Here is a 23,716-nt window from a genome sequence, read left to right as displayed (position 1 = left end):
TAATTTAACTCAAAAATTTAAGTGTTACACAACTGAATATTAATATGTGAAATTTCTCAGAAAGCATCTAGAACTAATTTTATAAAAAATTATACACTACAGTTTGTGGTGCCAGGTATTGTTTTTGTGAACCTGAATCTTTCTTATACAGTAAACCCCCGCAAATAGCGGGGGTTACATTCCTGAGAAATGCCGCGAATACTGAGTTATGGCTCCCATAGTAATAAAGGGGTTCCGTTCCAAAGTATGAAATATATAAGAAAAACTAGTCTAAAATATTGTCTATATATGTATTATATATACCTTCATAATATGACTATGTACATAGACAGTACATAGTGAAATGCAAGCATATGGCATCGAAATGAAAATAATAAACAATTTAATATTAAATGTAATATCTATTAGAAATTTCAAACAAATCTTTCAAACCAGTGTCTTTGCTAGCTAAAAAACTTATCCTGCCAATACTATCACCAGTTTCGCTAAAGTGTTGATAAAGGTGTTTTGCCTTTTCACGAATGATGAGTGAACTTAACGGAATTTTATTTTGAGTTCGGTCTTCTATCCACAGATTTAAAGCTTTTTCTATTTTTCTAATTTAGCATCACGAGTTATAGAGCAAATTTTGAAGCAATTAGCGCGTTTTCACAGACACTACAGATTTTTTCTTCCGATTTTTTTGATTGATTGTACCATTGACTCATTGATTTTATAATGTTTTGCCACTGAGGAGACACTTTCACCATTAGAAATTTTGTCTAATAACTCAATTTTATTCGCTAATGTCATCACCTTCTTTGATCTTTTCACATTTCCCTTTTTATTCATAGCCATATTTTTGTACGGGTTAGAAAGAACTTGTCCACAATAAAGTCACTTTTTCCATTAACACGCTCGAAAAAGTCTGTTTTACACTGCAAAATGGTAGATTTATCACTTTTGTAAGCATATCAATTTATAAATTGATAAATTTATTCAATTTATAAGCATATAAATTAAAAACAAACGATGAAACCTTCCATGACAAGCGCATAACACATACTAAACAAGGAGCGAGAAACATCCACGCTCGCGATTTTGTCACCCCTCTCCCCCCACCCACCGAGCACTGTTTTGACCAGGAAAGATAATTTTAGCCACGCCCCCTTTTTTTTTATGGCGGAAAATGTTCACGGCGCTTTAAAATTCACATTTTTTTTAGGTTTCATTTTATATTAAATCAGTGACCGCAAATAGCGGGGGTTTACTGTATTTTGTGGGTACAGCAATAAACTGCACATTTTGTAATGAACAGAATCTTTCCATTCCATCAGCAAGGTGTTTAAATAGTTTTATGCAGTAGCAAGACATGACCCATCTGTATATCAGTAAGCTTTATTTTATACGTGCATGCTTATTAAACAGCTTGCAAATGTGCAGCACATAACTTATAGGGCTCATGATAAAAAGCACTTTATATATAAATGAGCTATACATAACAGTTCAATACACAAAATAATATTTTACAAGTATGTTTGTTTTTTAACAAAAATTTAAATTTTTGAATTTACATTTTTTCTTTGGATCAACAGGAGCTGACATTTTGCGTCTTACTAGAGATGATCTGATTCAGATATGTGGGCTAGCTGATGGGATAAGATTATATAATGCACTTCATTCCAAGTGAGTATCAATGTGAATTTTTTTTTTTTAATTTTATTTTGAATAGAAGGAAAATATAACTGATGCACCTTTAATCATTAACACCAAGTAGCTGTCTTAGAAAAACTACACCTTATGGGAAAATTATTTATATAGCTGATGTGGAAAATTGCTATTAGATTCCTAAATTTAACATACTGGGTGGTAGATGACTCTCATTAACCAGTGCGGTACCACCACTTTGCTTATTGGAAGTTTGAAGTGGTGGAACCTATGTTTAGTCTCGAGAGAAATGCTTCGGTAGCCCACCCCATCTCTTCCATCATGCAGTGTGATTGATCTCTTTTGAGGTTATAATGGACATCATGGTTAGATCCAATCTTTCTTATATTTTGAGGGTACAGCAATAAAATGATGTTCAAATGCCAGCCACTAGAGAGTCCACCAGATCAACTAGTGTAGTAGTAGTAGTAATGGTGGTGGTGTTGGTGGCATTTGATGCAAGAAAGCAAGTGTATGAGCTTATGCAGCATCAGCCAAAAATTTACAAAACAATTCCCTCTAAATGTTTGTATGGTTCCTCCTTAAATTTATTTAACCTATCAACTTCCACGACAGATGGAAGTTTGTTCCAGCAATTAACCACCCGCTGACTAAAGGCAAATTTCTGCACATCTATTCTACATCTGTCTTTCCTCAATTTGAATTTATGCCCCCTTAGGTTCGTAGGAACAAGTGGAAGAATCCCATCAGAATTCAGCGTGCTCAACCCATTCAAGGCCTTATACACCTCAATCAGATCACCTTGCAGGTGCCTAGTCTCCAGCCGCTGCAATTTACAGAACTTAAGCCTCTCTTGGTAAGAGGATCCCGTCATTCCCCTCACCAATTTTGTTGCCCTTCTCTGTACATGCTCAAGCAAATCTACATTCTTCCTAAAATGAGGCCTCCAGACCTGTATGCAGTACTGAATGTGGCCTGACCATTGCCTTATACAGAGGGACAATCACCTCCTTTTCCCTGCTAGCAAAATTCCTGTATATCATTGACAAAACCCCATGACCTGCCCTGGCAGCCTGTCTGCATTGCTCAGAAATTTTCATATCTGACTGCACAATTAGTCCCAGGTCTTTTTCATTTTCTACCACCTTAAGTGTAGTACCACACAGTTGGTACTACACTTAAGTGTATAACTCACTGCCCCAAGTAGTGTATATATGGGGGGGGCATTGTCGAGGCCACATTATGTCAAGGAGTTGGGTATATTGTTACTATGTTGAAGCCATATCCAAAAATTTAATTACTTCATACAGCATGTCCTCCTCCTCGTAGGAGCAGCAGTGCGTAGCACACGCTTCTTGATTAGACCGGGATTCGAGCCCATCACCACCAAATACGGAGGATGCGGAAAGGTCGGGGAATGACCACCGCATATCCCGGAGCAATATGGCCTTAGTTGCTAATGCTCCTAAATAACAAACAATCAGCATGTCCTCGCCACCTTTTCTTACTTCTGAATACACCATGAATTGTCAAAATAATAGAACAGACTTATCTGTAAAAAGATCTAAACCTCTCAAACACTTCCTCGTTCATTTCACAAATATATGTGATCTCAGATTTAATCTCAATAATGTCCATTTTTGCTTACAGTCTGCCAAAGCCCATGTATCGTTTTTGACAGAATCTCGATTATCAGTTGATTCAACTGCTGCTGAACTCAGTTGTCAAATTATTTGTTGTATGATTCCTTTCACTTCAAAGGTGGTACTTCTGTGTATGTCCTTTCCGATATTCCCTGTCAGTGACTTGGTAATTTGGAATCTCCTCTTTTCAATCTTCTCTGGCTTAAAATCTCTCTACTTCATTCTGACAAATTCATCTGTTGTCTCTACAGTTCTCCCAATTCCACTAATCACTTGGAACTCTTTGACTTCCTCTCTTTGCAACCTGACTTTCTCCAGTCTAGCTTTCCTAACAGTGAAGTGATTTTCCTTGATGATTTTAATGTTCACAACTCCAGCTGGCATCTGTTTTCTCACACAGATCCGACTGGTCTAGATGCTGAGGCTTTTGCAATTACTAATGAGCTACACAGATTGTTCATTTACCTACCAGGATACCAGAAAATCCTAACCATGCAGTCAACATGCTTGATCTTTTTCTCACAAACAACCCTTCCAAGTACACGGTTGAGATGATTGGTCGTCTAAGCCAGTAATCGCCAGACTTTTTTGGTCGTGCACCCCTATTTTATTTAAAAGCACTACCTTGCACCCCCGAATAAAAAATTAAATATATAAGTTTAATATATATTTTTTATATTTATAAATCATTTACATGGAAGGCATTATATCTAAAATCACATGTAATTTTAAAAGATCACAAATAAAAAAATACAAAACAAAATTTAATTGAAGTTCAAGTACAAAATGCATGTACTTGAACATGCATGATTGATTGCATGATCAAATAAAGCCACATATTGAAGTATTAAAAATACATTTATTTATAATTTTTATTTTCAATTACGTTTCAAAAAACTAATGTTTTCATAATTAATAAATATTGATTTATTGCTTAATATCTTGCGCACCCAATATTTGGAGACCACTGGTGTAGGCCAGCGTTTCCGAAACTGTGTTCCACGGAACACTTTATTTTGACGGGCTTTTGGATAGAGAAGTATGCGTAGAGGTAATGACATGTATGAAAAAGTAGCAATGTAGTGATCTTATATGTCATTCGTATGCGATTTAGCCTGGAGTACACGGGTTGAAGGAGAGGGGGAAGCGAACCAATATTGTAACTAAAGTCACTTCCTTGTGTAATTTTTTTTTGATAATTATCAGCATTTCGAAATATTATTATTAAAATAAATGACCATGGATTTGTGGGTGAAAAAAGGAACTTTAAAACGAGAATCAAGTACTTCTAGTATTGCAACTGTGGTCGATGAAAATGAACACACTGTTGTCACACTTCAAAGTGAGGATGAACATCACAGCCTTTTCTTCCCCAAAAATCTGAAGCGGAAAAACAGGAACCAATTAATAAAAGACCAAAACGAAAATATGATGACAGTTATTTGTATTTCAGCTTTACATGTGTTGGGAATAAATATGCTCCTGATGCACAATACGTCATATGAAATAAAATATTAGCAAACAGTTCTTTCGTTCCCACTAAACTTGTGTTTTGTAAATTATCCGTAAATATATGTGTTCCATAAATATATTGAGATGAAAAGTGTTCCGTGACTAAAAAAGTTTAGGAAATGCTGGTCTAGGCACATCAGATCACAATCTGATAATGGTCTCTTCTGCAGTGGAGCCTTTTTCTCGTGGCCATTCTTAGCCTTGTGTTGTTTGGCATTACAAGAATGCAAACTGGGATGACCTGCGAGATTTCTTTTCTTCTTTTCCTTAGTCAGATTACTATTTCAAAACTTCTGATGTCATCGTTTGCTCAGATCCTGTCAGTGAAATTATTCTTGTAGGAATGGAATCCTTTATCCCACATTCCACCTTAAAATCTCCTCCTTTATCTAAACTTTGGTTTTCCAATATGCTAAGGCCAAGACAAAAATGTTGCATATTGTAATTGGCTTGTATCCAAATCTCCAGGTTCATTTTCTGCCTACACCAAAGTTCGCAATAATTGTAAAGCAGTTATTAATCAGTCCAAACTAGATTTCAAACAGGCAGAGTAGAAACCTAACTGGGACACTTCAAGATTCCAAATAAAAAAAAATCAACCAGAAATCATAAAGGTCAAGTAATAACTAGAATAGGTATAAACAGATATTTTGCAAGTCGTAAATAAGTGACAAGAAGCGGCGTTATAAATCGTCATTGGAAGATTAATGTGCCTATTATCTTGCAACCCCTGCTGTCTTCATACCTGCTGCTCAAAAAAAAAAAAAAAAAAAAATGAGACAACAAATGTTTAGTTTGTTTTAGTGCGTCGCGTCGATTGTTGTGTCCCGTCGCACTGCAAAAAGACAAATTTTGTTTCGTTATGTCAGGGTGGTCGAAATTTTTTTTTATAGTAAATACATATTTTTTTTTTATTTATTTATTTTATTTTTTTTTTTTTTGTTTTGAAATCCCGAAAACAATGGGTAAATGCAAAAGAGTTGTGCTTTCAGTTAAACAAAGACTTAAAATTATTGAAAAGTGAAAACGGTGCATCCGTTAAATCTCTAAGGAACCATTATAATGTTGGTGACCAAACCATATGCAACATCGTAAAAAAGAAAGGGAAGCTATTAGATTTAAAATTGACATCACAAAAAATAAAGGGAAGTGTCGTATTGGACACACGAGTAGCATGTGGTAAGTTTTTTATCTATTGCCATATTTTTTACGTAGGTTGCTGAACATTTTTTGATACAGTAAGTCCCCAACTTATGCAACTACAGATTTACATAAATTTGTTTCCACTCAATTTTTTTTTTTTTTTTTAGGATTGTAAAATTTAAAACAACAACAAAAAAAATAATAATAATAAGCAATCAATCACGATGATCACAGCATGCACAAATTGCACAAGTGAAATCAGAGTAACAAGCAAAAAATTTGAATGAAGAGAAGATTTTTACAATTTTTTATGGTTTTTTTTTTATATGACTGAAGATTTCAGTGAAGAGGACACCATAATAGCATAAAAACCAACAGAATTCTAGCTATCAGTATCATCGCAAATGCAGTAAGATCGAGTTTACTACCCGTTTATAATAGATTACACTAACAGAAAAGGCCAATAAAACGGAAAGTGCAAATTGTTTTTATTGTTTTTTGGTGACCTCCAGAAATGTGCTTTAGTAAAATGTGAGCTAGTGCGGGGTGATAATAGTGAGTTTTTGCCTTAACCCTGTGAAATTCTTTTCAGAAAATTTAATTTTTACCGTTATCGTGGTGCCGACTAAGGGAATAAGTGACAGCGGTACTAGTAAATCTACCAAGAAAAGGAAAGCGATCGAGTTGGATCAGAAAATTAAAATAATAACAATGCATGAAAATGGTCAAACATTAACAAGTATTGCGCTGAATTCAGATTTGTCATTAATAGTATAGTAGCAATATGTATATGTTGTGGTTTATATATATACATATATATTTTTTTTATATACATCATATTTTTTACTTTCTTAGTAATAATAATTGCTAGTGGCAGTGAGTTATTATTCTGAAATAATAGAAAAATAAAATAAAACAGAAAAGAATTGAGTTAATGGAAATCTGCAACAGTCACTTTCTATGCAAAACGAAAGCTTAATTTTATTGATATGTTACAGATTGCAATAAATTTTGCAATTTTTAGACTTAGAATAGTTTTAATTACTAAACTCTATTGGCAACATTTATGTACTTTTGTTGGCATTTTGTCATTAGGCCAAAGATTGTGGAATATAAAATAAAGGCAACAGCTCTTGAAAGAAATCAAATAACAATTATGATCATGAATTCTTTGGGGAATTCAAAAACATCGGTAATAAGTTTAGTAATTGTAAAATTTTTCTCTATCTGATAACTAATAAAACTGGTCAACAAAATAAAACTTTTCTAAACCAGTGTGCTGATTTTAAATGTTTTCAGTTTTTTCCTAGCATGTATAATTTCTATAATCCAGCTACTGATAATGCCAGTATATTTAGATAATTTCATTACAAAATGCTTGAGACTGGTTACAATTACATTTTATTCATTTTTACAGTTTAAACCCAATACACTTTATTCACATAGTTAAAATAATATGGTAGTATACTATTGTAAAAAAGTTATGCGCATTTTAAAAATATGCAGGTGATTTCCTTTGGTGCACTTTATCTGGAATGTTACAGTTCAACATACAACAGTAGTCTGCCAACATATATTTATTTCAGAAACCTCAGTAGCAATTTTCCATTGACTTAATATCTTGGAATTGTTCCCCACTCACCGAGCCAAGGTTTTCAGAAAAGAAGTCTAAATGCAAAAAAAGAAGTTTCAGCAGCATATGACATCTCATTTCTTTATATGTATTCAAGCTGTTTCTGAACCCCATCTTTGTATGCGAGAGACCTGCAGTTACCCAAAAAATTTCCAAAAACCCATTTTTGAAAGCCTGCTGTGCTTTTAGTCCTAATACATTAAGGTATTTTTCAAAACTTTCATTCTAAACACTGAAATTCTGAGAAATTCTGATTTGAGACCCTACAAAAGATTCCATCTTTCAGTTTCATGGCATTGATCCACTGAATTTCTCACGTAAATAATAAAATCCTGTTGAATCCGTCTTGTCCATTGCTTTTACAAACTCTTCATTAGGCTTGCTCTAATGTGAAGAGGTCGAAGGAAAATCTTCATGGGTCTATAAATGAAACAAACTGCACATTACTCGTTCTTGGCTCATGTGTACTTCTTTGATCAAGTCTCATCAGATCTAATGATCTGCAGTGGAATGGCTGTCCCACAGGCATAGGGAATAATAATATTTTGTGACCCTTCCTTGCATGGAGGTGGTAGAGGTAGTGATTTAAAAATACAATACAGGAGCAGCTAAATAAAAATTATATTTTGACAGAAATACAGCACAGTTTTGTAATGGGAAAATCATGTTTAACTAATTAGTTAGCTATACTGAAACAGTCACTTATGATTTGGCTCTAGGAAATAATTTTGATGTTGTTTATTTGGACTTTAATAAAGCATTTGACTGTTTCTCATCAATGGTTACTGTATAAGTTATAACATTGTATAAATTCCAGTCATGCTGTGATCTAAGATCCTCAGATCACAGGATGGCTGCAGGACAGAAGGCAAAGGGTTGTGATTAATGATTGCTCTTCAAATTGGACATTGGAAGTGATGTCCCTCAAGGAACAGTGCTCTGATATCACTGTTTCTGATTTTCTTAAATGACATTGATGTAGGGATACAGAGTATTATATCAAAATTTGCAGATGATATCAAGATTGGGAGGGAGATTGATGACCAGTGCCGAGTAGTGCTCCTCCAGGGTTACTTGGATAGGCTTTAGGGGAATAGTCAGAGTGTCAATATTTTTTACTTTGAAAAATACATGATTTTTCACTTGAGAAATAACATCCTCAAAATAACTTAACATACAGTAGGAAAAATTGAAGACAGTAGAGGAGAAGAGAGATTTTCAGGTTATAATTCAGGCAGACTTTTCCATGCAGTTTAGACATTTGGCAAGAAGGGCCTATGCTGCTCTCTCAAGGATTTATCAGAGCTTGTAGAGATAGGGAGATCATGATCCCACTGTATGAGGAAATGGTGAGACCACACTTAGAATAGTGTATCAACCATGGAGACTGTAATGTGATGGAAGTGTTGATGGCATCTTTGCTCTATATCGGATGACAGACATAAGGGATGCAAATTTTAATTGAGGGAAGGATAGGTGTAGTATAGCTGTGCAGGAATTTGCTTTCAGCCAGAGGATAGTTGACTCTTGGAACAAGCTTCCATCTGGTTTTATTGGAAGTGGGTAGTTTAAATATATTTAAGGACAAATGAAACAAATTATTAGAGGGATGTATGATGTGGGATTTTTTTTTTCCCCCCCTGTATAAGTTTACTTCTCGGCATCGTTTGCCAGTACAGTCAGTCCTCGTATAGCACGATAGTTGTGTTCCTAGAAACCCTCGTGCAATGCAAAATCGTGCAATATAAACAACAGGTCCTATGGGAAAAGTAGGGTTAGGTGCCGACCACCCAAGGTTGAACACACATTTGTAACCAAAACATTACCAAACACAATAAATAATCGGGTAATTTTAATCGTTTTAACGATTAAAATACGTAATAAAAAATAATATTATAATTTTTTATAATATTTTTTATTATTATTATATTATATTTTATTATAATATAATAAATAATAAAAAATACGTAAGTATTTTTTACGAATAAAATACATACGTATTTTATTACGATTATTACGTAATAAAATATTGCTAATGCTTTTGCTTCTATCGTAAGCAAACTTGTTTTTTGTTTGATTTTCCATCCAAACAGATGACAGCCGTTCCATCTCTTCCAATTCTTTGTGTCTTAATCTAATGGATTTTAATTACACTTTGAGTTGTTCCTGCTATGAAAGTTGTTTCTATTTTCTCTGCATTCTTTGTAATTCTCGGCATTGCCTCATTTAGGTCTGTAGCACGTGCAATATCACGTGGTCTTTCATTTTGCTCAAAGCGTTTCACAATTTCATATTTTTTCTCTATAGACAGAGGCGGACTGGCCATAAGCCTTACCTGGGGAAACCCCGTTGGGCCGGAGGCTGGTGTGATTTTGGCCATAAACCATGTATGAGGCCACTATAAATTTTCCCTGGTAAGAATCTTTGACCCAGTCCGCCTCTGTTTATCGATATTGCTTTTCTTTTTCTCTATGAATCTGCAGTGTCTTCACCAGGACACTTCCTTTTCACACCTTTTAATTAAGAATTTTACTCATTTTTAGGGAATAAAGCACAATTACAAAACAAGGAAGCACGCTTGATACACTATTAACACCTCACATTTTTAGGGGTTACTACCATAAAACAATAAAAACAATTTCCAGTTGCGTTTCTGCTATTGGAATCTGTTATAAACTGGTAGTAAACTCGATCTAATTGCATTTGCGATTATACCGATAGCTGGAATTGTGTTCTTTTTTACGTTATTATGGTGAAATGTGTTTCCCCTTCACTGATATAAAAAACAAATACATTTTCAGAATCTTCTCTTCATTCCTATCGTGTTGCGTTCGGTTGGGGTGATTCTGCATTCGACTGTCATTTCTTGTAAACACAAAGGCGAATCGTGCGTAAGTGAATTCGGTTTGTGTTATATAAGATATCGTTCCCCTATTTATAAATCGTGTATGATCGAATTCGTGTAGTGTAAACGCGTGTTATACGAGGACTGACTGTACTCTAAAGTAGGAATCAAAATAACAGGCTGCTCAAGGTCACTCACCCACTGTACTAACTACAGTGAAACTTCTCCTAACGGACACCTCTCGTTAACGGACATTTCTCTACAACGGACATTTTCAAATTCCCCAACTCACCTCTATTGGTTTTAACGTGTTTGCAGCTTCTGTCTAGCGGACATTCTCTGTAACGGACGCGGACAGGCAATCTGCACTGTTTCGTTTAGATTAGCACTTAATTTGATCTCTCCATAACGGACAGCGGGCGAGCTCACGGCCCTTTTTCTACGAACGTTTCTTCCACGTATTGCCTCAATCGTGTGTTTATTTTCTATTTCCGATTCTCTGAATTTTATCAAGGTTTACGTCGCGGTTCTAAACCCTTTTTCAAGAATTTTAAGGCACGTGTAAAACTTCTGATGAATTTGATGTGTGCAGCGGGGGGGGACATATGGTTGGCCTTTCGTCTTTTGAGTTTCAGTTTTCAGTTTTGTTCAGTGTCGTGTGAAGTGCACAATGTCTTCTCGTAAACATTTAACTTTAAAAGATAAAGTCGAACTCATTAATGCGTATGGTCAGCAAAAAAATAGTGTTTGCAATCTCGCTGCAAAATTCAAAATCAGGAAGACGCAGGTAAGCGACATCCTAAAGAAAAAAATGAACTGCTCAAACAATTTTGGCAACACGGAAATGATCAGGTTCAAAAATCATTCCCGAAAACTGTTGGACTTCAAATTGACACTGTTACATATGAGTGGTTTTGTCACGAACGTGCTAAAAAAATACCCATTAATGGGCCTATTATTAGGGAAAAGGCTTTGGAGGTTGCGAAATCTATGGGAGTAAATGAGTTCAAGGCTTCTGTGGGATGGCTAGACAAGTTCAAAACTCGACATAAAATGTCTTGGAAAACCGGAAGTGGTGAAGGTGGATCTGTTGATACTGGGATTGTAACAGAGTGGACCGTCAAATTGGAAGATTTATGTCGTGATTTTGAAGCTAAGGATATTTACAACTGTGACGAAACAGGGTTGTTTTTTTAAAGCTCTTCCTGAAAAAACAATGAGTCTAAAAAACGAAAAGTGCCAGGGCGGAAAAATTTCTAAGGAACGCTTGACTGTACTATTGTGTACAAATATGCTGGGAGACTTTGAACAACCTCTTGTTATAGGAAAACCACAAAATCCTCGTTGTTTCAAGGGCATAAAGTTGAATCTTTTGAATGTTGACTGGAAGTCTAATAAAAAAGCGTGGATGACACGAGATATCATGAGCGAATGGATAAGTCACTTTAACCAAAACATGATTAGTCAAAAGAGAAAAATTATTCCTTTCATGGATAATGCTGCATCTCACCCACACATTGAATTGTCCAACATTCAAATCGTTTTTCTGCCACCAAACACATCTGCAGAGTGTCAGCCCTTGGATCAAGGGATAATAAAAAATTTTAAACTTCACTACAGAAAACGTGTTTTAAGACATCTCATTGCAAACATGAACGATGTAACATGTACGAGTGATCTTGCAAAGAAAATCAGCATCCTAGATGCGATTCAATGGATTTCCTCTTCAGTAAACACAATTAGAAAACAAACTGTCGTGAACTGTTTTGTAAAGTCTGGCTTCTCAAACGCAAAAATTGAAGTTGTGAACAGCAATGTGGAGCACCAAGAAGAACAAGAACTTCAACATCTATTGATAATGTACGATACTTCAGCTACAAGTGACCCTTTCTACAAAGATATAGACTCGAACCTCACTACAGAAAATGGTGCTATAGATATCAACGACATTATCATCGATATTTTTCAAGAAGTTCCTCGTGAGGATGAAGAAATGGAAGGAGGTCATTCTGTCGAAGAACATATTAACGACGAACCACCGATGAAAATAGAAGAAGTGCTCATACAAATCAATCGTTTAAAAATGTTTTTCGCTGCTGAAGAAGATACTGAAGGACTTTCGATGGTTTCTTCACTCCAAACAAATGTTGAAAACAAAATTATCAGCCGGAAGAAGGTGGAGAAGAAAATAAGTGATTACTGTATGTATTTTTCTTAAGATAAAGTCATAATATGCATAGCACAATTGTATGTATATTATTTATTATATTATTGTGCAAAATCTGTATATAATTTAATTTAATTTTACATTAAACGTTTAACGATTTTTCTTTCTTTCTTTTTTTTTTTTTTTTTCTCCCTCAGACTTCTTGTTAGCGGACACTTCTCTCTAACGGACACATTTTCGTTCCCCATGGCTGTCCGTTAAAGGGAAGTTTCACTGTACTCACTTCCTACTCTAGTAATGCTATCAAAGAGAAGGCCCACTGAGTGACCTGGGGCTGCTTGTTGATTTTCTCCCTGCTATAATATGGATACTAATATCAAAATTTCTGATTCTAATGACACATAAATGCTTGAATCTTCAATAACATGTCTTCACTGATCTTTACATTTTCAGATATGATTTCCTGTGTAGCTCTGCAATCTTTCTTGAATGATCCTGATACACAACAGATTTCAATTGTCTCTCATCTTCCAATCCATTCATCAGGAAATCTTCATTAAAGATCCTTTGGATACTGAATGTAAAATGTAGTGATGTAATCTGGGAGTACATAATTATATCATCAAGGAAAGGCTTGAGAAATCACTACAACACACCCAGATATGTTTTGCTTGTCATACCATTATTCATGGATCATGTTGAAATTCATTGCTTCAATCCACATTGATTGGTTATTATTCCAGTATTTAAAGTTATGCCTGTTGACATGCCCCTTCAGATAATATAGTAAACCACACAAAGAATTTTGTGTTATGGTTCATGTCATCGGCACCATGAACCTCTTGCATGAGGTGAACCTTATATGTGTGGAATTTTGTACTTGTTAGAATGCACTGGACACCCCCATAACTGATTCCACATTGTTTTGACAGCTTTCTTATGTACTTCTTTGGACTCATTACATTTTTGTCCAAGCTGTTCATTTTCTCTATTGGTAGCACTTCTTGGTCTACTACAGGGTGATTGCAAACACTTCTATTTCTCTTGAAATGGTCAAAACAAGATTAGAATATTTTTATACTTTTGGGTAATTTGCGAGAAGCCAATATTTACTTTATTTGTTTTTAGGATGAGGTCTGATTTGGTGATAATATGTAGTTAAATAGAGGTATACACCACACAAAACTAGCACAAGATCAAAGCAAGTTTTGTTTCACAATTCACATATATGGAAAAACAGTTAGCATTAGCATTAGTAGAAGCATTTGATGCAAGAAAGCAAGCTTATGCAGCATCAGCCAAAAAAAAAAAAAAAAAAAAAGAAAAACCCACTTCCACTTCACCCCTCTGTTCGTTCAAAATACCTGTCCAGCTGAGCCTTAAACTTATTTAGGCTATCAACCTCCACCACAAGGGATGGAAGTCTGTTCCACCAACCAACCACCCGCTGGCTAAAGGCAAATTTCCGCACGTCTATCCTACATCTGTCTTTCCTCAATTTGAATTTATGCCCTCTCGGGTGATTTTTCTGAGCTAGAGGAAGAATCCCATCAGCATTGAGCATGCTTAAACCATTCAAGGCTTTATACACCAGTTAACATTGTTTACATTGTTTTCAGTCAGTTATTGTTTTCAGTTAACATTGTTTTCAGTCAAAACCAGTTTAAGGTGTTTTTAATTTATGTGTTAATATTTCACCCATATTAATTCTTGCTATGGATGCTGATTTTTATTATTTTTTTCTTAGAGTTATAAGGCCTCGACTAACAATGTATGTTTGTTTATCATCAGAACAAGGTAAATATAGTAGTTTAATTGTCTAGGAATTTTATATTGTTACTTTTGTTAAATATGTAATGACATTTCATGTCATTTGTTTCTAAAAATAAAATTAATAATATGTAAATACTAGAATGTTTAATAAGGGGTATGGAGGGGAGATAGTATTGAAAAATTTTGTTGATAAACTGCATTGTAATAACATCATAACCAAGAGAGGGTAATTTGACCTTCTCTTGCTCTAATGGTTGGCAATTACATAATGTGGATTTTTGTCTTGTTTTTATAATCCATTGTTGTTGTTGTCTATATTTCACTGGTGAAGCTGAAAAATTAATATTTTTCTTATCAATATGCTATTTAATTTCTGTTAGATTAAAAATTTTTTTTTAGAAATTGAACTACATGCTGTCTGTGTTCACCTTCATTGTTTATTCCGTGGTTTCATTAAATTAACATGATGTATTAATAACACCGATGAGCCAAAACATTATGACCACCTACCTAATATGATGTTAATCCTCCACGTGCAGCCAAAACAGCTTGCAGCTTGTATCCTGCAAGGCATGGACATTACAAGATTTCTAAATGTGTCTTGTGGTATCTGGTACCAGCAGATCCTTTAACTCCTGTAAGGTCCGTGGTTGAGACGCCGCAGATTGGAATTGCTGTTCCAACACAAACCACAGATGATTGATGTCTGGGGGATTTAGAGGCCAGGCAATACCTGGAAGTCTTCCTCATGTCCTGCGAACCAGTCTCGAACAATCCGGGTGGTGTGGCATGCCACATTATCCTGCTGAAAGACGGCACCAGCAGAGGGGAAGACCATTGTCACGAAAGGGTATACTTGGTTAGCAATGGTGTTTAGGTAGATGGTAGGCGTCAGGGTCCCCAGCACATGGATGACCGGACCCAAAGCATCCCAGCAGAACATCACCCAAAGCATGACACCATCGCCACCAGCTTGTTTTCGTCCCACAGTGCATCCAGGCACCATGCTCGCTTGCCCATTGTAGGCACTGTTGCCGGTGAACCTTAGTTAGCATGGGCATTCGAAACAGCCTGTGACTATGCAGCCCCATTTTCAGTGGGGTTCGATGTACTGTGTGTTGCGACACATTACCCCCGTCACCAGCATTCCAATTACCAGCAAGTTGCACCATAGTCGTCATTCTGTTGCCACATACCATCTGGGAGAGCCTTTGCTCACCTCAGGCATCGATGAGCCGTGGTCATCCAACATCTCGTCGGCGGTTCGTTTCCCCTCCTCTGACCACTTTTGGCTGACCATGAGCATCCCACCAGCTGTGCCGTTTTGGATATGCTCTGACCATTACGATCTGCCTTTGTCAAACTCACTTAAGTCCGCTGCCTTTCCCATCTGAAGAACAAGAGTAACACTGATTAACGGAGCTCAGTATCAGGTGTTTTTTTTTAAACCCTGTCCCAACCCATGCACATGCATAGTTCACCTGCAGTTGTGTTTTTTTTTTTTTTTTGTTTTTTTTATCAAAAAAAATCTCAGAACTGTTTTTTATGATCTCCTTCACTGCAGCCTACATAGGGAAGGAGATTGTTTTCTGGACCTCTGAAATGTTATAAAATCTTTGCACCTTGAGTATAAAATTTCATTTGGATATCAAAGGAGTTAGACTCAAAGAATACAAAGAAGGTTACCACAACAGAACATATTGGCAAGATGTTCTGAGAGCAGAGATGTTTCAAATGTGTGGGTAGCTAATGCCAGGGAAGCTAGCTTAAATAACTTTAAGAGTTGTGTCTATATAAGAACACTAAGTCTTAATTGTTTATACAGTAATGTCAGAAGTGTTGTCAATAAAATGAGTGAATTTGAACTGCTGTTAGGACAAGTAATGCTGACATAATAGGGCTTACAGAAATGTGGTGCCACCCAGAGATAGGGGGTGATGAGTTTCAGTACGGTATGTATAATGTATTTAGGAAGAATAGGAAAGCTAGAAGGGGGTAGTGAGGTCATGCTTCTTATCAAAAGCAGCCTGAGCACGATGAAAGCTTTTCCAGATTCAGACGTTTCGCATGCTAGTATAGAATCTGTATGGTGTGAGACAGTTGGAAGCGAAGGTATAATAAGAGTGGGAGTAATCTACAGGCCAGGTGATTATAAAGATTATGATGAGAGCCTCTACATGCAAATGGAATGGGCAAGTAAGCGCGAATATCTTATTATGATTGATTTTAATTTGCCTTTAATTGATTGGAGCAAATGGGAAGGAAACTCGACATGGGGGACAGAAATTTTAAATCAACTAGATGATTGCTATTTGTATCAATGTGTACTAGAAAAAAAGAATACTCTAGACCTCATCACCACCCACGAACCAGATGATATAGGGCTTACAGTACAGGAACCAGTAGCAGGAAGTGATCAGGGAGTTCTATGGTGGACGATGAAGAGAGAGGTAGCAGAAGTTAAAGGCAAAGGAATGGGTTATAATTTCAGGAAAGGAAATTATGACGGCTTAAGATGTTACATGGCCTCTGTTAACTGGGTAGATATCCCACAGAGAGTGAATACAATTGAATTATGGTATACCTTTAAAACATTAATCACAGAAACCTTAGCCTTGAATGCTTATATACCATTAAAAAAATACTCCATGAGGTGGATTCCAAGTTGGATGAATAATGAAGTTGCTAGATTACTTGAGTAGTAAAAGACAGAATGGAAAAGTTACAGAGCAATAAAAGTACTGAAACTTATAACAGCTGCAAATTGATCTGTAAGGGTGCCACAGAAAAGGTTAGGCTGGCGAGGCGGATTATGAGATATCGCTGGCAAACAGAGCAGGAGGGGGTAAGAAATTCTTCACATATATAAATGCGAAGAAGAGAAGGACAAACCAGATCGGAACCTTATGTAATGGACTTGGGATAGTATTAGATACCCCAGCTAAAGTTGCAGATGAACTCAACGGTTACGTTGCATCGATATTTACAGAAGAAAAACCCTTTACGTCAATGAGAAATTATGGGTGTGAAGTTGAAAAAAATGTAATTAGTGATGTTGAAATTTCACATGTTTATTTAATGAAAAAACTTTCGAGCCTACAGGACAGTAAGGTTCCTAGGGTTGATGGCATATATACTCTGTAATCTTAAAGGAGGTGGCAAGTAAGTGCACTGAACCATTGAATCTAATTATGAGAGCAACACTGGACTCAAAAGTGATTCTGTTGGATTGGAAAAGTGCCAGTGTATCTCCAATACATAAGAGCAGTTCTAAGAATGAAGTCGGAAATTACCAGCCGGTTAGTCTAACTTCAGTAGTAGGGAATTCAGGATCATTTGGTTAGAAGTTGAATTCTGAAGAATATGCAGCATGGTTCTGTAAAGGGAAAATCATGTTTAACAAATCTGGTTAGCTGTTTTGACAGGGTCACTCGTGAACTGGATTTAGGGAATAATTTCAACTTTGTTTATTTGGATTTCAGCAAAGCATTTGACTCAGTCCCACATGAGCGGTTACTTTATAAACTGGAACAGGTTGGAATCACGGAGAAAATCCTTAGATGGATAAAACAATGGCTTCGTGGCAGGAGGCAGAGGGTTGTGATAAATGTTTATTCCTCAGATTGGGTTAATGTAAGAAGTGGGGTTCCCCGGAGGTATTGGGAACACTGTTGTTTTTGATTTTCTTAAATGACATCATTGAAGGGATAGAGGGCATGATGTCTAAATTTGCAGTTGTAAAGATTGGTAGAGTAATTAATGATCACTGCCAAGCTGAGCTTCTCAGAGTAACCTAGATAGACTTCAGAGACGGTCAGAAAAAATGGCAGCCATGCTTTAATCCAACAAAGTGTAAGGAATTACACCTGGGGAACAGTAACCCCAAAATAACTTATACACTTGGTGGAGTTGAACTAAGGCCAGTAGTGGAGGAAAGGGACTTGGGTGTTGCGATACGGTCAGACATGAAGTTCTCCAAGCATTATAGACAGGTTGCGAGGAAGGCCCATGGTGTCCTATTGTTGGTTTATCGAACATTTGCTAGTAGAGATAAGGACATTATAATCCCATTATATAAGGCTATTGTTAGACCACACTTGGAATACTGTGTTCAGGTATGGAGACCGCTCCTAAAGAAAGACATTGTTCTTCTTGAAAAGGTCCAAAGACGGTTAACTCGCCTGGTAATATCAGCAAAAGAACGTCCATATGAGTAAAGTCTTCGGATATGTGGGTTGCAGAGCTTGGAAACTAGGCACCTTAGAGGAGACTTGATTGAGGTGTTTAAGGCTCTGAGAGGCATAAGCAAAATGAATAAGGATGAAATTTTCACGATTATAAATGATTCTAGAACAAGGGGCCATAATTTCAAGTTACGGGGGGGGGGAGATGTTTAGACTGGATTGCAGGAAGTTTTATATTAGCCAGTGAGTTATAAATTACTGAAATAAGTTACATACGTTGGTGGTAGAGGCTGACAGTTTGGGGAAATTAAAAGGTCAGCTGGATAATTACCTACGGGAGGATGGAAACGCATAGGTTGTCTATTTCCTTTTCTCTTATTATTATTTTATTTTATTTTTTATTTTTTTGTTATTTTATTTTATTATTTTTTTGGCTGGTGCAGCATAAGCCATAGGCTTCCTTGCACCATGTAGCCATTGCTAATACTAATACTGGAGGTGGGGGGACCACAGTCGTGTTACCCTCTTTAGAAATTGTCATATTCAGACTAACACATGTATTGTTATGATGCAGTAACCAATCTGTAGCACATTATTTTTCAAACATTTTTGTTGGATGTCTTCTGATATTCACTATAGAACTTTGTAAAAATGCCGATTGACAGTTTGGCTTAGTGCAGTGGTGGCCAATAAGTCGATCGCGATCTACCAGTCAATTGCAGCTTTAATTTCAGTTGATCACGACGAACTTTAAATATATATAAAAAATAGATTAGTCAAAATCTAAATGTTATTATTATTTGCCCCACTGCATATGCTTATTACAAATCCGTTGAATCATGTGACTATTCTTGTCGCCACGCAGCTGCTAGGTTTGTCTAGTGAAAATTCATGCAGTTACGTTGTGGAGAGCATAGTGTGTGTTGAATTCTTATTTAGCTTACTTAATATTAATAACAGTACAGTACTTATATGTTAATGTAGTACCCTTTGATTTAAAATGAATACTATGAAAAAGAGTAAAACGTATCATTTTCATCAATAGTGGAAACTAGAATACTTTTTTGTAATGATAAAAGAAAAATGTTGTTGTTTGATTTGCAATGCTTACGTGGCTATACCCAAAAAAGAAAATTTAGAAAGGCACTCAATGCACTCCATGGTAAATGCCAGTCGGATTTTCTGTGTAATGGTGACCTTAGAAAAACTAAATTAAAAGAACTTAAATCCATATTATTCGCACAACAAAATTTCTTCATGACACCTAATTTACAATCTAAAATAGTAACTGCAGCATCATTTAAGATGAATCATCTTGCAAAAAAAATGCAAACCATTTTCTGATGGTCAATTCATCAAAGACTGATTTTTAGAAATAACAGATTCTCTTTTTGAAAATTTAAGAACAAAAATGAAATTAAAAATGCTCTTCAAGATCTGCAATTATCTCGAAATACTCTGATGCGACGTATTGAAAAAATGAGTAAAAATGTGAGCGAACAATTGTGTGTGCATATTGCTAATTGTGTGTCCTTTTTTTTACAACTGGATGAATCTACAGACGTCAGTGATACAGCTGAATTACTTGTTTTTATTATTATAGTTTTCGGTGATTCTGCCGCCAGAGAAGAACTGCTGGGTATGGTTTCGTTAAAAGAAAGAAATAGAAGTCTTCATATATTTAATACATTCAAAAATTTTATTGAAAAAATTAAATTACCACTATTTAAGCTCATATCAATAAAAACAGATGGAGCTAATGCAATGATGGGGCATCTTAACGGATTCATCGCATTGTGCCAAAAGGATGATGAATTCCCAGATTTTTTGAATTACCACTGCATCATACACCAAGTGTTAGCCAGCAAAAGATTAAATACTAGTGTTATGGACATAACTTTCAAATCGTGAATTCCATCAGAGGACAATCTCTTCAAACGAGACTTTTCAAAATGCAACTCAATGAAAAAGAAGCAGATCCGATATTTCACACAGATGTGGGGGTGGCTGAGTCAGAGTAAGTTTCTACAGAAAATTCAAAATTTGCTGAATGAAATTAAAAAATTTGTTGATCAAAGGGGAGATGATTATCAGTAGCTACAAGATATGAAATGGTTGTGTGATCTGGCTTTTTAGGCAGATTTTACCAGTAAATTAAGTGATGTGAATTTGGAATTACAAGGAAAAAATAAAAATGTGGGTGACATGATTAGTAGTATTTCTGCATATAAATATTAATTTTTGGCAATGGCTAAGGATTTCAAAGAAAAACAATTCGATCATTTTGCAAATATGCAAGTTCATTTACAAAAATATCCTGTTTTTGAATTTAATAGCGAGAAATAGGTTTCTGAAATTGAGAAGGTTGTGAATGATTTTGAAACCAGATTCAGTGATTTTAAAACAATTGAAGACATTATTTCTTATCCATTTAATGTCGACTTAGATACAAAACAAATTGCAGAAAAAATTGCTGAGATTTTTCACATGGAGAAAATATTACTTGAAAATTAAATTATTACATTGCGAAACAATATCTTCCTAAAAGCCAGATCATCAGAAAAAGACTTTTGGAAATGTTTGCCGAGAAATGTACCCAAATGTAAAAAAATGCAGTGAACTTTTAAATTCCTTTTTTGGTTCCACACATCTATGTGAATTGGCCTTTTTGTATTTGAAACAAACAAAAATGAAGAATCGCTCTACTCTTACGGACTTGCATACAGAAGATTCTTTGCTGTTGGCCTTATTGCAATATATCCCCAATTTTGAAAGCTTGGCAGATGACATGAAGATAAACTTCACATAATTAAAAATTTAAAAACATATGAATTTTAAAATAAGAATTCTTAATTGTATTTAAATTTAAAATTTATAAACGACATTTTCCAATATGTGTTGATTAACTTTTTTAACAATGTGCAATGAAATTCTTGAGATGGTAGATCGCGGCACATTTTGAAGAAAAAAAGTAGATCACATCACAAATTAAGTTGGCCACCCCTGGCTTAGTGTAACAGATTCTTGATGCACATTGTCATTGATGTTAAAGACAACTACAGCTTGCTGTTGAAATTTAAGTGACTGGTCTTACATCAATTTGAATGTGCGGCAGTTTGTGGCTAGGAGCAACATGCATGTAGTCCTGCACCCTCCATATTCTTAAGATTTAATTTCCCATGATTTTTTTTTTGTTCTTAAAACTAAAATTCTGCTGAATGTTCAGTAATTTTGACATTTTGGAGATATTTTAGAGATCACAAAACTGGAGTTCCAGAAATGCTCTTTCAGCAGTAGCAGCATTGCTGGATTCTCTACATCAAGTTTGGGGGGGGGGGGGATTTCTCAGGTCTGTCAGCATCGAATACCCAGTAAGTGACAACTTTTTTTTCTTTTTTTAATTGAAACTGGGAACTTTTGATTGCACTTTATATTAGCCTGCCAAATAAGAATTGTTAATCTTATGACAGTTAACTAATACTATTTCCCAGTTTAACCTAAGATGCCATTTCCAGCATCATAAAGCTTTATCAAGAAACTTATTCTCTCAAAATGAGAACTGATTAAAAAAAGATAATTTGTTTTAATTGTTTTTGATCAGATGAGATGCATATTATGAATAGATCTGCTGGAACAAAAAAAAAATTCACCTTGGCTAATAATGAAGTACTAATCAGTTTGCTGTTAATAATTCTATTGATAAACCTGCAGTCCAATATTTCTTTTACATTCATTTTTTTTTAATTTTTTTTTTTATGTGAACCCTAAACACGAGAGGTATTAGAACCTATAGTACTTAGTACCGTGCTTGGGTTGGAGGTTGAGAAGACGAAAGAAGATATTTGTTGACATTCAACTTGAACTTCTGTAGATTGTAATTTTCATGAAATACGTATGAAGGAAGGTTGTTCCAGAAAACGGCAGTTGAATGAATAAATGAGGAAGATGAAAAGTTGGTTCTGTGGGTTTGAAGTTGGACAGTAAATGGATGTTGGCTGGTGGCGGCACGTGTTCGGACTGTTTTGAAAGAGAGAGCGGAAATTATAGAAGCCAATTCAGAAGAACAATGCCCATGGAAGTATCTGTAGAAGAGGCATGCAACAGAAACAGTACATCTATGAGAAAGTGAGTGGAGAGACTCTGTTAGAGATGAATCATTAATTAACCTAACTACCCTCTTCTGAATGGAATCAAGAAGCCTGAGAGAGGTTTTGAGGGCACCACCCCAGATGTAGGAACAATATTCCATGGCTGGGCAGATTTGCGATTTATACAGAGTGAGCAGCTGTTTGGAAAAAAAGTAACGCCGAGAGCGAAAGAGAAAACCAAGTTTTTTAGATGCAGAAGAAGCAATATTTGTAATGTGCTTGTGCCAAGAGAGATTAGAAGTCAGGGTAATCCCCAAAAGAGATATATCATTTTGCCTAGAAATCGGAGTGTCACTAAAGATAAGCATAGGAGCAGAAGAATCCTTTTTGCGAGATATAAGAGAAGACTGAGTTTTAGAAGGGTTGAAATCAACTAAGTTGTCTTTGCCCCACTGGAGAATTACCTGAAGATCGGCATTTAAGGAATTGGTAGCAGATTTTTGAGAAGTTGAAGCTGATTGAGCAGGACAAGGTTTCTCAAAATGGAAAGTGGAATGCAATGTGCTATCATCAGCAAAACTATGGATAGGATTTCCAGTCAATGGAAGAAGGTCATTAATATACAAGAGGAAAAGAGTGGGTGAAAGAACTGAACCTTGGGGGACACTGGCATTAGTGGAGAAGTTAGAAGACAGAGAACCATCTACCATCACCCTCAGTGAGCGATCAGAGAGAAAACTGGATAACCAATTACTAAAAACAGTTGGCAAACCATAAGATGGAAGCTTGTTTAGAAGACCTTTATGCCAAACATGATCAAAAGCCTTTGAGATGTCAAGAGCAACTACTTGTATTTCACCGAACCTTTCCATTCAATTATTCCATAAATGGGTAACATAAGCCAGAATATCAACAGTGGATCCACACTGACGGAAGCCGACCGGGCTAGCCGAGTGGGTAAAGTACCTGCCCGGCAACCCAAAGGTCGCGGGTTCGATTCCCGCCTCGGGCTTGGATCAAAGTACTGCAAAAAAAACCTTGGGAGGTGCAATATGGCCACAGAAGCCGATGCGCCAACAAC

General features: G+C 35.9%; 1 protein-coding gene across 3 annotated transcripts in view; it reads left to right on the top strand.

Annotated features, from left to right (window-relative positions):
- LOC150076054 (transcription factor CP2-like protein 1) overlaps nucleotides 1-23,716 on the top strand; it is a 274,831-nt gene that overhangs the window by 209,627 nt on the left and 41,488 nt on the right. For all 3 annotated transcript variants that reach the window (XM_090387036.1, XM_090387034.1, XM_090387035.1), the window contains exons 15-16: nucleotides 1,575-1,665; nucleotides 14,338-14,387. In XM_090387036.1, the coding sequence (XP_090243162.1) occupies nucleotides 1,575-1,665; nucleotides 14,338-14,387 (141 nt within the window). The remainder of the gene's footprint in view (nucleotides 1-1,574; nucleotides 1,666-14,337; nucleotides 14,388-23,716) is intronic.

This window comes from Mastigoproctus giganteus, chromosome 13, assembly GCF_048544385.1.
Source record: "Mastigoproctus giganteus isolate SK-2022 chromosome 13, ASM4854438v1, whole genome shotgun sequence".
In the NCBI taxonomy this organism is placed as follows: Eukaryota; Metazoa; Arthropoda; class Arachnida; order Uropygi; family Thelyphonidae; genus Mastigoproctus; species Mastigoproctus giganteus.
The sequence above is the reverse complement of the archived record's forward strand: the minus strand, read 5'-3'. Positions and strand labels throughout refer to the sequence as shown.